This window comes from Pogona vitticeps, chromosome 1 (genome assembly GCF_051106095.1).
Source record: "Pogona vitticeps strain Pit_001003342236 chromosome 1, PviZW2.1, whole genome shotgun sequence".
Lineage (NCBI taxonomy): Eukaryota > Metazoa > Chordata > Lepidosauria > Squamata > Agamidae > Pogona > Pogona vitticeps.
In genome coordinates this window covers 264,960,835-264,974,415 of record NC_135783.1, presented here as the reverse complement: position 1 = coordinate 264,974,415, position 13,581 = coordinate 264,960,835, and the positions used below count along the sequence as shown (strand labels likewise).

Below are 13,581 nucleotides of genomic sequence, written 5' to 3'. Positions count from 1 at the left end.
TAACATGAAAGGGTTTTTCCTCTCTTTACCACTGCCTTTCCCTATGTGTTAATCTCTTTTCTAATTATGGAAACCACTGCGTATGCTTTGGGTTCCCATACAGTGAGATACTGCATGTCATAACATACAGTACTTGCTATTATTATGATTTGATCCTGGCTTGTTTCCATATTTTGTGGTTTAAACTAACCACATTTAGTCTTTTTAAAAATGTAATGACAAAAGTCAAAATCCGTATCTTATGTTTCCATTATGTTTCCAGTGTCGATGTTGTGTGAGGTAGGAGAGCATGTGAGCCCTTGGCTCATCAAGATTCTTTCCCATAGTACTGAGCTATGATTTATCACTGCCTCTAGCTGAGCCACTGCACTTCAATCAAAAAAAATTGTCTTCAGCATTTTTCTGCATGAAACCTTTGTTTCTTTATATCTATCTGCTTCTCTACTATGCTGTTTCCATCTATCCCCCGCTTTTATCTTGCATTGTAGATTTCCCAAAATACTATCTGTTCCTAACACTTTTACTTGTGTCACAATCCTCAGTGTCTCAGCAGGCAATGTTGACCATTGGCCATTCTGGTTGGGGAGGATGGGAAGTACAGTCCAATGCCAAGGTAGTGACTTACCATCTACTGTAGAATAATGCTCTGTCTCTTTACTATCTTCATTTCCTGGATGGTTTACAGACACTGTCACCTGGAGATGTTAACTTTAACATATATTCACTTGCCACTTTCTCTATTATTCTCTTACCAAACTTCCTCCTCCACTTTATTTGCGGTTTCTCTTTTTTAAAAAAAAACCCAAACATACTCCTGATAATTATTTATATTTTTGTTCATTATATTTTAAAGTAGCTAACTGCTTTTGAACTCCCCTCTGTTTTGATTCTTCAATAAATGTATCAAAGTGGAAAGGAAGATAACAGTTATTGGAAGAGTTTAGATGTCATGTTAAACCAGAGATCTGCAGAAACTTTGGTTTATTATCTACAGTTTATATAGCCACTTGTGCACACTTCCCAGTAATTCTACTTGTAGAATGAAAACACACATTATTGTGCTGTGCAAAGCAAATGTTTATCCTTCTGTGGTCTGTTTCTCTTCCTGCAAACCAGAAAAGGAATCCATCTTTTGCTTTTATGTACTTCCACCGTGAGAGAGTTAAACAATATGTAGTAGCAAGCTGCTCACTCGTAGTAAGCCTGGTTCCTTGGTTTATTATGATGTACAGTGGGGTCTCGACTTATGAACGACCCTACTTGTAAACAATTCAACTTACGAACCTGCCCGATAGGGAAATAAGGATTCGACATACGAACCTCCCTCGAGTTACGAACAGGAAAAAAGTGTTCCTCCCTCCCCTTAGAGGCTTCTGGAGGGGAAAAAAGGGTCAGAAACTTAAAAATAAATAAAACAAAGTCACTTACCAGGCCTTGGTAGCCCCCGAACTGCAGGAAAAAGAGCACCAAACAGCTGAAAGCCCACACCAGAAGGGAGCCTGGCAACCATTTGGTGCTTTTCTCTGCTCCTGCCCCCCTCTCCCCGCTTAACAGCTGATTGGCTGGCTCTGAAGAGGCTTCCGGAGGCTTGCTCAGCACCTAAAAAGGCTGAGGTGTGAATTCCAGACTCCTGCCTGTGTGTCTTTGTGCTGAAAAAATCAGCACAACATGCTTAAAACATGCTTTAAAATTGGCTTCGTTTTCTTGACCTAAGGGGGAAAAAAAAGAAAAATATCCCCCTCTAGTGGCAGAAGGCGGAATAGCAGCTTCCCATTAGTTTCTATGGACGGAAAAGAGCAGATACGGATTAAATGGTTTTCAATGCGTTCCTATGGGAAATGCAGATTCGACCTACAAACTTTTCGACTTACAAACTGCCGTCCAATACGGATTAAGTTTGTAAGTCAAGACCCCACTGTATAGTCACAGCATAAGGGCAGATGGTGTTCCCTTTGTGAAATAGGCAGAGAGAGGATGGGTGAAGTGCATAACACTTTTATCTATCCAAATCTTTACTTGTTTCTTTTCATGGTTTCTAGTTCTCTCTGGTTCAACCATTCATTGTAACAGCAGTTAGTTGCTTCTAAAAATGTGATTAAAAGCATTGTATCTTTCTTCATTAACAATAAATATGCAACATGCATTTTTAAACTGTAAAATGCACACAAATTCATGTTTCTTTTTTATTGTAACTGGATGATGACTTCTATTTGGTTTGCAAATTTTTGATTGATATTCACTTTGGAAAAACCTGAGCTGCATTATTGGCAGTTCCATCAACTTTTCAAAATGTATGCAGAGATCAAAATCAAATGTATTTTAAATTTTGTTTTGCAGTGCTCTTTTCTTTGACACTAGTATGGCTTTTGCCATTAACCTAAACCAGGTGTGTACAATTCTCTCAACTTTGAGGGCTCCATCTGGTGTCACCTGGGAGGCAGTGGTAGCACGTATGCAGACATCCTTGAGTATACATATGTAAACAGAGATGTGCAGAAGTTTGAATCTCCTCTTATTGCTCTTCAGGCCTCAGCAGAGATGGGGTGGAAATTAAAAACCTCTCCTGTCTCCTGAGTGGGGCAGCTTTTGCTGTTAATGATCTTGGAATGGCCTGTATAATATCCTCTCTCTGGGTATGTCGAAAATTGCTATAGCTGGTTGCAAAGGAACCAGTGCAGTGCAACCAATGTATAAACTTTAATTCTTGATATAAATTGTGGATTATCTGTAATTATACAAGCAATTTAAATAAGCAGCTAGAAGAAATAAATAATCAGAAACTGATGGAACACTGAGATGTTTCAATTTATAGAGACTGAATCTATCAAAATTCTAACAAGAATATGGCAACAGATATGGAAACAAAACAGTGGCCCACAGATTGGAAATGTTTAATGCATATTCCAAGAAGAGAGACACCAATGAGTGCGATTAGATTAGACTAGATTAGATTAGGCATCCTTCAATCTCAAGAGACTGTGACTTAGAACAGTGTCTGGTATGGCTGAGGAGGCCAATTCAGGAGTGACAGACCCTTCCACGCTGTAGACAAACACAAACTGTCCCCTGTCCTGCTCCCTGATTTTGCTGCTTTCAGGACTGCCTCTTTGCCTCAGCATGCTGGACAAGTGTCTCTTCAAATTGGGAGAGGCCGTAATGCACCACCTGCCTCCAGGCAGAATGCTTGGATGTCAAGGTTTCCCATCTGCTGAGGTCCATTCCTAGGGCCTTCAGATCCCACTTGCAGATGTCCTTGTATCACAGCCGTGGTCTCCCTCTGTGGTGCTTTCCCTGCACTAATTCTCCATACAGGAGATCTTTTGGAATCCGACCATCAGCCATTCTCATGACTTACATGAGCCAACGTAGATGTCACTGTTTCAGTAATGTATGCACGCTAAAATTTCCAGCTCATTCTAGGACTCCTCTCTTTGGAACTTTGTCCTGCCAGGTGATACCAAAAAAGCATTGGAGACAATGCATATGGAACATGTTCAGCTTCCTCACCTGCCATGCACAAAGGATCCAGGACTCGCTGCAGTACAGGAGTGTGTTCAGGACACAGGCTCTGTAGAACTGGATCTTGATATATGCCATCAGCTTCTTATTAAGCCATACTCTCTTTGTAAGTCTAGACTCTAGAGAACATGGTAGCTGCTTTGCCAATGCGTTTATCTAGCTTGACATCTAGAAAGAGTGTGTCAGAGATCATTGAGCCAAGGTACACAAAGTTATGAACAACTTCCAATTCTTGTGTAGAGATGGTAATAGATGGAGGTGAGTCTACACCCTGGCCCATGACTTGTGTTTTCTTCAAGCTGATTGTTAGTCCAAAGTCTTGGCAGGCCTTGCTAAAATGATTCATGAGTTATTGGAGGTCTTCAGCAGAGTGGGCAACAATAGCTGCATCATCGGCAAAGAGGAAGTCCCGCATACATTTCAGTTGGACTTTGGTCCTTGCTCTCAATCTAGTGAGATTAAAGAGCTTTCCATCTGTTCTAGTCCAGAGATAGACACCTTCTGTTGCAGTTCCAAAGGCATGCTTCAGCATGACAGCAAAAAGATCCCAAAAAGGGTTGGTACAAGGACACAGCCCTGTTTCACTCTGCTTCGGATATCAAAGGGATCTGATGTTGAGCCATCAAAAACTACAGTGCCTTTCATTCCCTCATGGAAGGACCTGATGATGTTAAGGAGTTAAGGTGGACATCCAGTCTTGGGAAGTATTTTAAAAAGGCCATCCCTGCTAACCAAATCAAAGGCCTTTGTGAGATCTATGAAGGCCACAAAGAGTGGCTGTTGTTGTTCCCTGCATTTCTCCTGCAACCATCTGAGGGAGAATACCGCGCCAGTGGTGGATCTATTACCTCGAAATCCACACTGTGATTCTGGATAGACTCTGTCTGCAAGAACCCGGAGTCTCTTCAGCACAACAGGGGCAAGCAGCTTCGTTACAACACTGAGAAGAGAAATGCCATGGTAGTTACTGCAGTCGCCCTTGTCTCCTTTGTTCTTATACAATGTGATGATGTTTGCATCCTTCATATCCTGTGGTACTCCTCCAGCAAAGACAAAAGATTTCATACAACTCGGTGGTGATGATCTCTTTACAGCACTTCAGCACTTCAACTGGGATGTTATCCTTCCCAGGTGCCTTGCCGGAGGCTGTTATTTCTGCTAAAGTTGGTTCAGTGTCCAGCTCTTCCAAGACAGGCCGTAGCTATAAGACTATTGCATTAATTTTCTTGAAATTAATATGGTGCTCAAAGACTTGTACCAGGCATGGAGGGGAGAATACCAGGTTATTAAAACTGGATTTAGAAAACAAAGAAGCACAAAAGATCAAACAAAAAATGTACATTGACTATTTTAACTAGAAGTTGAATCATGGCAACCACTTAATACAGTGGTGCCTCGCTTTACGATTGCCCGCATTACGACAAATCTGCTTAACAACGATCTTTTTGCGATCGCAAAATGATGGTCTAAATGGGGGAATTTCACTTTGCGATGATCGGTTCCCTGCTTCGGGAACCGATTCTTCACAAAATGATGTTTTTAGAACAGCTGGTCGGCGGTTTCAGAATGGCCACCGGGTAATTAAAATGGCTCCCCGCTGTGTTTAGGGACAGATTCCTCGCTATACAGGCAGCGAAAATGGCCGCCGTATGGAGGATCTTCGCTGGACGGTGAGTTTTTACCCCACTGGGACGCATTGAACGGGTTTCGATGCGTTTCAATGGGGTTTTCTATTTCGCTTTACGATGTTTTCGCTTAACAGCGATTTTCCTGGAACGGATTATCGGCGTTAAGCGAGGCAGCACTGTAGGTTGAAATGCTTTGCAACTCATCCAAGTAGCTTCTTCAATCTGAGGACAGTTGGTACGAGACTCCTGATATAGCCTCCACTTTGGTTTCACTTTCCCCTGGTCTGAATAAGCTCATTAGATGGACAAAGGACAGGGGGTAAGTGAAAATTCTACTTCTGCAATTCTTCTCCACCCATTGTCATAGGTCGTTAACAGTTGGTAACGGTGGTCTTTCTGGTGTGTGTGGTCCTGATCTTTCTGAGAATAGATGAAATGGCAGCATGATAAATAGTCCAGTTCCCATGGCTCAACTTCCAGATAACCTCACCTGGATGACTGAGAATCTTCACAGATATATTGACTATTGAAGTTGTAGTTTCTTTTTAAGTATAGTTTGTTTTTAGAAGAAAGTTGATTTGTGCTCTATAAATGGCAGTGAATCATTTAATGTGTGGATCATGAAAAATTGAGGGACTTCTAAATGAAATAGATGGGCAGCAACATTTGTTTGTCATGATATACAGTGGTGCCCCGTATAGCGAGGTTAATCCGTTCCGGATTAACCTCGCTATACGGAATCATCGCTAAACGGGTAGGGGAAAGGTATTGGAACGCATTAAACTTCGTTTAATGCGTTCCAATACCTTCGTTACTTACCCGTTCAGCGAGGATTCCAGGTGCCGGCAGCCATTTTCGCGCCTTCGCTAAGCGAGGGCAGGGCGCGAAAACGGCTGCCGGCAGCCATTTCCGGGCTTCCGGCGGCCATTTTGGAACCGCTGATCAGCTGTTCGGCGGCTCCAAAATGGCCGCCGCAATACCCGATCTTCGCAATGCGGGTTTTCCCCATTGCGAAGATCGGGTATGTTTCCGTATAGCGATCCCGAAAAAGGGATCGCTATACGGAAACATCGCTATACGGTGCACTCGTTAAGCGAGGCACCACTGTATAACCTATACTCAGGGCAAGAGGCTTGTGTTAGGACAGAATATAGAGAAACAGAATGTTTTCCGTGATTCAAGTATCAGACAAGGGTATATTTTATCTCTCTATTTCTGTCTGCTCTATTTAAAAGCAAATGAAACAATACACCATGTGACAATCCAAATACTTTACAGTTTCTTTTGCTTTTTGTCATTCTGGTTCTTGCAGTTCACTCTTCCATTCCACCTCATCAAATGAGATCAATACGGGGTGGCAGTATAGAGGGAGAGAAAGGAGTTGAGTAGATTCTTGCATACTGGGTTGAGATGCCTGTTACAGGAATATGTTGGCCAGTTCTAGGTTCAGTATTTACACATATGGAATTGTGGAAGCTTCAGCAGCAGTCTGACAGGAAACGTCATATGCATATGTGACAAGCATCTCGTCAGATTACTAAGGCAGTTTCTACAGTATAAGCTCCATGCATATGTAAATATTGCAAAGGATACTGGCTGTTATAGGCTTTCCACCTAAGATTGGTGACATCCAGTGCTATGCATGCTACCTTAAACTGTTGGCAGCACAGAGCAACATTGACAGCATGACCTAGATTGAAGAAAAGTGAGTAGATGGAGGCTGCCTTAATCGCAAGTGCCCTCTGAGACACAGCTTTCCCCTCCATTATACTTTACTAGGCATCAAAAAACCCTTCTTGGAAACAAACTTTAGAAAGTGATCGTTGAAGTGTTTTTTCCTGACCCTAGCCCCCCCTACTTTTCAATAACATACCAGATCCTTGGATTTTATAAAAAATTCTATTACATGCTAAAATAAATGACCCCCTCACAAGTTAAAAGACTGTGGGGAAATAGTGGCTTCCCAGTAAATAGTCTGCAAGGCCTCCAGATTTATTTCTCTTCTCCAATATAGATGGGGAGCAAAACTATAGTAATCACTATAGTACTATAATAATTTGCCACACAACTAGTTCCGGGTAGCCAGGCACCCCAGTAAAAAGAAATGGATCCACTTGTCAAAGTGACTTCTGTACATTCATTATGTACATTTGCTGTCTATCTGCACTGTGTTGATTTTTATGGAGTTCTTAGATATTTGGATATGCAGCTCTTGCCATCCCTGTTCCAAGAAGGAGTAATGTACCTGATTTCTCATCTGTTCAATCCATTATTTTTCTTGTGTCAACTTCAAATTGTGAGACTATTGGTGAATACTGTTGTTTTCTAGTCCTTAGTTGTGAATAATATAAGTAATATAAATATTAATTAAAGGCTTTTTGCTATCAGTAACCATCGCGTGGTTTGCCACACTAATGCAATCTGTTACAATAAATTAATGAATAATGATTGCTGTTACAATTGGAACATGATGAAGACTCTTTTATGACAGTGGCTAGGTGTTGAAAGCACTAGACTAGAAGTGTTTCTCTTCTTGCATTGTCTTCAGATTTTAGTAGTATCACGGAGCTCCTTCACTTCTTATACTTTTTGAGTATGTTTCTTCAGGGTAACAGAGCTATAGATGCAGAATCCTGAGAGAGTAAGTTGAAAATACAAGCAAATGATTGCAACTTTCTAATTTATTCACTGTCTTTTATTTGAACATGCAGGACTGCTCAACTTCCGAAGAGTACAATATCGCTGCACCACTGCTTCCACTAACAACTGCTTTTTATAGGGTAAGTTGTGGATCAGATATTGTTGTGTCTTCTGCTGATATAGCAATATTTTGCAGCCCTAAGAGACAGTGAGGGCATTATGTAGATGGAAGGAGAAACATGGGACGTTCAGGCTGATTTGAATTAAGTTGTTTATCTCCATGCTTCTTTTAAATTGCCTTTTCATATTATTTTTATATTTCCTGATAACTGTTCTAGTAGACTTAGGTTTTGAAGATGAAAGACAGTATTTATTTTTTAATTTGGAAACGGATAAGGAACAATTACCAAGAGTCATATTGCCCGTGCACCTGGACTCTTTTTGGTGTAGAATGCAGATTGTGAGGAAGAATAAAGCATTACTTCTAGGGAAATGCATGGTGAAACTTTTCACATTTGTTGAATTCTAATTCTTTTTGGGGGAAGGCGCCTCTTTCATGTTCATGTTTTTAATGCACTTATCTTCTAGTTTAACATGAATGGGACCACTACTAAGGTCATTTCATTTCGGGTTTTTCTCCATTTGTATTGGACTGGCACTACTCCAAAAAACCCCTAAAGAATCTTTTAAAACTACTCCAAAAGAGCAGAGGCAATGCAACAGAGAATCAGTCTGCTCCAAAAGCAGGCAACAGTATAACGGGGGGGAAATAATCCGGACAAGAAGAGATAAATGTCCCAAGCTATGTCCATCCAACAGCAACCACTATCCACACTGTCCAGTGAACACTGGCACAGCCAAAAAATTCCATCACTTCTGTCACACACACCCAAAATGAAACCAAACAGTCCCCAAACACCCCATCAAAATAGACAAAATAAATGCACAATAAATTAAACAAATAACAAATTTTCAAAATCAGTCTAACAGAGAAAGCAACACTGAAACACAGAGAAAGGGGGGAAAGTAGCAATATTTTTAAAAAACCTTTCCCCCCAAACCAAGAAAAGCAAGCTAGCAAATAAAAGCAAAGCTGTCCCCCATCAAACCTACTAGAATATGGGGAGAGCCCCTCCCCATGTTATTTACTAGAGTTACACTGTGCTTGTAATGAGACTTGTAAATTAAATGAAGCTTAGACTCATCTCAGAATGAGATGTAGCTTCAGGTTCTCCCTAAAGTCTTTTTTTTAACTACTACTATCCATTATCACTAAAACCATTTATTAATAAATTTTCAAAGGTGCTTTCCATTATTTATTAAGTTGCCCTTTATATGAATGCCCCAGAAGTCAACTTCATGCTGGCATTCTCAGATTCATGTGTGATAGACCACCTCCAGCTCAACTTTGTACACTGCTTTTGGGTAGGGATGTAACTGCTACCTATCGAGTAGAAAAAATTGCTTTGGCAGCAAAGAAAATACATACCTAGAATCAAAAATCCTAAGAAAGAAGGGATTTTTCCGGGTATAAGATGATACTTTTCTCTAAAATATTTAGATTAAAATTTTAGGGTTGTCTTATACATGGAAGTAAGGAAGGGAGAGGGATCAAAGCGCTTTGATTCCTGCTTTCCCCCTCCACTTTTTGCAAAGAACGTGGAAGGGGAAAGCACTTTCCTTGCAAGTGCTTTCTTGCTTTCTTGTGAATAAGGTGCTTTCCCCCTCCACTTTCCTTGCTAGAAAGTGGAGGAGGAAAGCAGGAATCACCTTGATGAATCGCTTTGATGTTTCCTGCTTTCCCCCTCCACTTTCTTCCAAAGAAACTGGAGGAGGAAAGCACTTTCTAAAGTGCTTTCCCCCTCCACTTTCCTCGCAAGAAAGTGCTTTCCCTCTCTACTTTTCTCTCTAGAAAGTGGAGGGGGAAAGCAGGAATCAAAGTGCTTTGATACCTGCCTTCTGCCTTCACTTTCTTGCAAAGAAAAAGAATCTGGGTTAGAAAAGTGGGTGTGTGTCTTATACGTAGGGGCATATTATACACAGAAAAATACAGTATGTCATGGGGTCAATGCAGTTTTGTGTTGCTGTTGATATTGTGGTGACCTATGCTTTTAAAGTATAAAGCTTGTTCTGTTCTAATAAATTCAATAAAGGTAACTGGCCTGAAATTATTGAAATTTTCTATTATTCAAATATTAATATTAATACAAAATGCTATATAGTAGTTGGTAAAACTGCAGGTTAACTCGGTAATCCAAAAAGTCTTTGTCAGGATGATGAAGCCTGTTTGTATCAAAACTTTTTGTTTAGAGGTAATACACACACAAAATTAAAATAACAAGAAAATACTATGTTTACAACATATTGTGGCTCTTGTGATGTCCAGTAAAATTCCAGTAGTTAATACCCAATGACTAGGCACATACAAAACCTGAGAAGACAGGATGTGACTGAAGATTTCCACAGGCTTGGTAGCCGTCAGCATTAAATTCATGGGCAACAAGTCAGTACATCGAATGCATACTTGTGGCCTGAAAAATACCTTACAGTCCCCCAGCAATGAGCATCACTCGTATCTTCTCTTTGCTTAATTTTATATTACTTAGACATAAGTAATCAAAAGAGTGTGATTCATCTAAATCAAGAGGCGCACTCTTCATTGTGTGTAGTAATGTCCTGGAGAAGCAAACAACTTTAACCTCTAGGGCAGAAAACAATGTTTCTATTTACCATTAGTAATACAGTTGGAATTTGTTTAAAATACAAATAACAAGCAATTATACTTGGGATACAATGTTTTCTGCCTTTATGATTTAAGATGGCCTGCTTTGTTAATTTTCCAGTATTTCTTGTTAAAAGAATGCTGTAGCAATTTGTTGCATATTGAATGTATGCACATATTTATGCTAAGAATACTTCTGTGTCTAGAATACATTCCTTTTTCTTTCTAAAATCTACATTCTGACCTGCTTTGGGAACAGGACAACTTGTGTTGCCCTCTGGTGGGAAGTGGTCAAGGAAGTGTATTCCTGTTGATTCTTTTTCCCAAATTATTTTCAATGCAATACAAAATAATATCCTTCTAGATCACCTGAGCAGGATATGGTTTTGGGCACTGTTTTGTAGTTACTCCAATTCCGTCTGGAAAGCAGATGCCAGATGATGCTGGGGGGCTATTACTTTTCATCATAGATTTGAATGAGGTCAATGAAGTTACATGGTGATCTATTTTGCACTCCACCCTGTTATCCTAGATTTGTATATATGAACCTCTGCATGAAGCTGTTATGAACCTCTGGGAACGTTGCCTGGAGATTTGGTGTGTGGTATGGTACAAATGCATCAATAACATCCAGCTCCCTCTGCTTTCCTTTGGATTAAGGGGAGCCTGTGGAGATCTTAAATGAATGTCTGAGATCAGTCATTGGCCAGTTGTTAATGCTTAAAGAAGACGAAGATTTTTGGCAAAATAAAAAAATTAAAAGTTGAATCAGTGCTAGGTATACAGGCTCTTAGATGAGGTTGTTGTCACCTTTAAGAATCAGCTCTGCAATTTGGGAGTGCTTCTGAAACTAGGATTGTTCCTACTATGCCTAGTTGTGGCAGAAGCATGTTTCCTTGCTAAAACTTGTGGCAGCTATGCCATTTCCTGAAAAGGAGATATCTGGCCCCTATCTCATACATCTTTGTAACATCTGTGATGTTAAGAGTCTATTACTGTAGGTTTAACAAAGAGTTCTTGCCTTATGAACAAGTTTCTAACCTGCCTCTCCTAAGGGCAAGAAGCAGTGGTGAGTCAGGTTAATGTCAAAGAGTTATGATGAACTAAAAACATTTTAAGGCATGTTTGTTTTCTGTTCAGTTGGCATCAAAATCACAGAATGTGCATTAGGACAGTAATACATTGCAAGTACAGGATAAACAACAAAGTGAGAGAGTGAATAGAAGAGGATAATGTAAGGTTTGTGTGGTTTGTTCAGGGATAAGCAGCCAGAAGCTCAATCACAACATAAATAGATTCTGGGAAGAGTTTAAGAAAAGAGACTGCATTATTCTCTTGCATTGGAAGAAGATCCATTAATAAAGGACAATAGTGAAAAACTGACCTGGTCTTTTAAGAAAACAGGTGAGACTGAGTGGCTAACAACAGTGGAGGAATGATAGGAAGGAACAGGATTAAGGCAAAGGTGAAAAACATTGTACTCTGTGAAGGAAAGAATGAGAATGTGTTGTAAAGGAGGATGTTCTATATGCAATGTAATGGTTAAATTTGAGCAGTGGCATTTTAAGAAGTTTTGAGAAGGCTGAATTTTGACAACATGGGTTTCTGTTAACCCAGCTCACCTTCCAAACAAATATAAGGATAAAAAAATACTTCGGTATTTGTTGTTTAGTCGTTAAGTTGAATCCAACTCTTTGTGACCCCATGGACCAGAGCATGCCAGGCCCTCCTGTCTTCCACTGCCTCCCGGAATTGGGTCAAATTCATGTTGGTGGCTTCAGTGACACTGTCCAACCATCTTATCCTCTGTCATCCCCTTCTCTTGCCTTCACACTTTCCCAACATATGGGTCTTTTCCAAGGAGATTTCTCATGATATGGCCAAAGTATTGAAGCCTCAGTTTCAGGATCTGTTCTTCCAGTGAGCATTCAAGGTTGATTTCCTTCAGAATGGATGGGTTTGTTCTCTTTGCAGTCCAGGGAACTCTCAGAGTCTCCTCCAGCACCACAATTCAAAAGCATCAATTCTTCGACAGTCAGCCTTCTTTATGGTCCAGTTCTCACTTCCATACATCGCTACTGGAAAAGACATAGCTTTGACTGTGCAGACCTTTGTCGGTAAAGTGATGTCTCTGCTTTTTAAGATGCTGTCTAGGTTTCTCATCACTTTCCTCCCAAGAAGCAGGCGTCTTTTAATTTTGTGGCTGCTGTCACCATCTGCAGTGATAATGGAGCCCAAGAAAGTAAGATCTGTCATTGTCTCCATATCTTCTTACCCTTCTATTTGCCAGGAGGTGATGGGACCAGTGGCCAAACAAAACTAAATTTATCTGAAATATGTCGTATAAAATATGTAGACCAGGGGTGTCCAACCTTTCACCTTCCCTGGGCCACATTAGAAGATGAAAGTTTGGTTTGGGCTGCATGGGGGGGCAGCCCTAGCCATCCTCCACAGCCCCGCTCCAAGCACGCTTAACAGCAGCTGCGATCTCAGACAGCAGAGGCTGCCAGCTTCAATTCCGGTGGCATTATGGGGCCTGGAGGGGGTCCACCTATTGACGGGGACGGCGCAATGCAGTCACACAGTGCCTCTCTCCCCTCCCCTCCCACTCCTTCCTTCCTTCCCTCTCCCCCCCCCCATTGTTCCGTGCCCCAGCCACATTCTGGCCACAAGTGCCGGCAGTGTAACTTGAAACTTTAGAATTTCTTTTTTAAAAAAAAATTGCACTGGGCCGCATTATGAGCTGACCTGGGCCGCATGCGGCCCTCGGGCCGCAGGTTGGACAAGCCTGATGTAGACTGTGATTTAAGTCATCCCATTGAACCTAATGCAGTTCTGATTTATTGAGCCTACTAAGATTCTGAATAAAGATTTAGGACAATTCTGCAATCTTGAACATACTTAACTAGGGAATACATTCAATTGAAGACAGAGAATCTGCACATAACATGTCCAGAATTGTTCTGAAAATTCAACTCAACGGAATGGAATTTTTTAACAAGACAAGTTACTTTTGATTAACTTAAGCCTTATTGCTTTTAAAGGGGTGTACTTTGGGATCAATCACATGAT

At 40.8% G+C, this 13,581-nt stretch overlaps 1 protein-coding gene across 7 annotated transcripts in view; it reads left to right on the top strand.

The window, feature by feature from the left end:
- The window catches only part of SBF2 (SET binding factor 2), a 402,592-nt gene that overhangs the window by 293,267 nt on the left and 95,744 nt on the right, over positions 1–13,581 (top strand). For all 7 annotated transcript variants that reach the window (XM_020789925.3, XM_020789927.3, XM_020789926.3 and 4 more), the window contains one exon: positions 7,859–7,927. In XM_020789925.3, the coding sequence (XP_020645584.1) occupies positions 7,859–7,927 (69 nt within the window). The remainder of the gene's footprint in view (positions 1–7,858; positions 7,928–13,581) is intronic.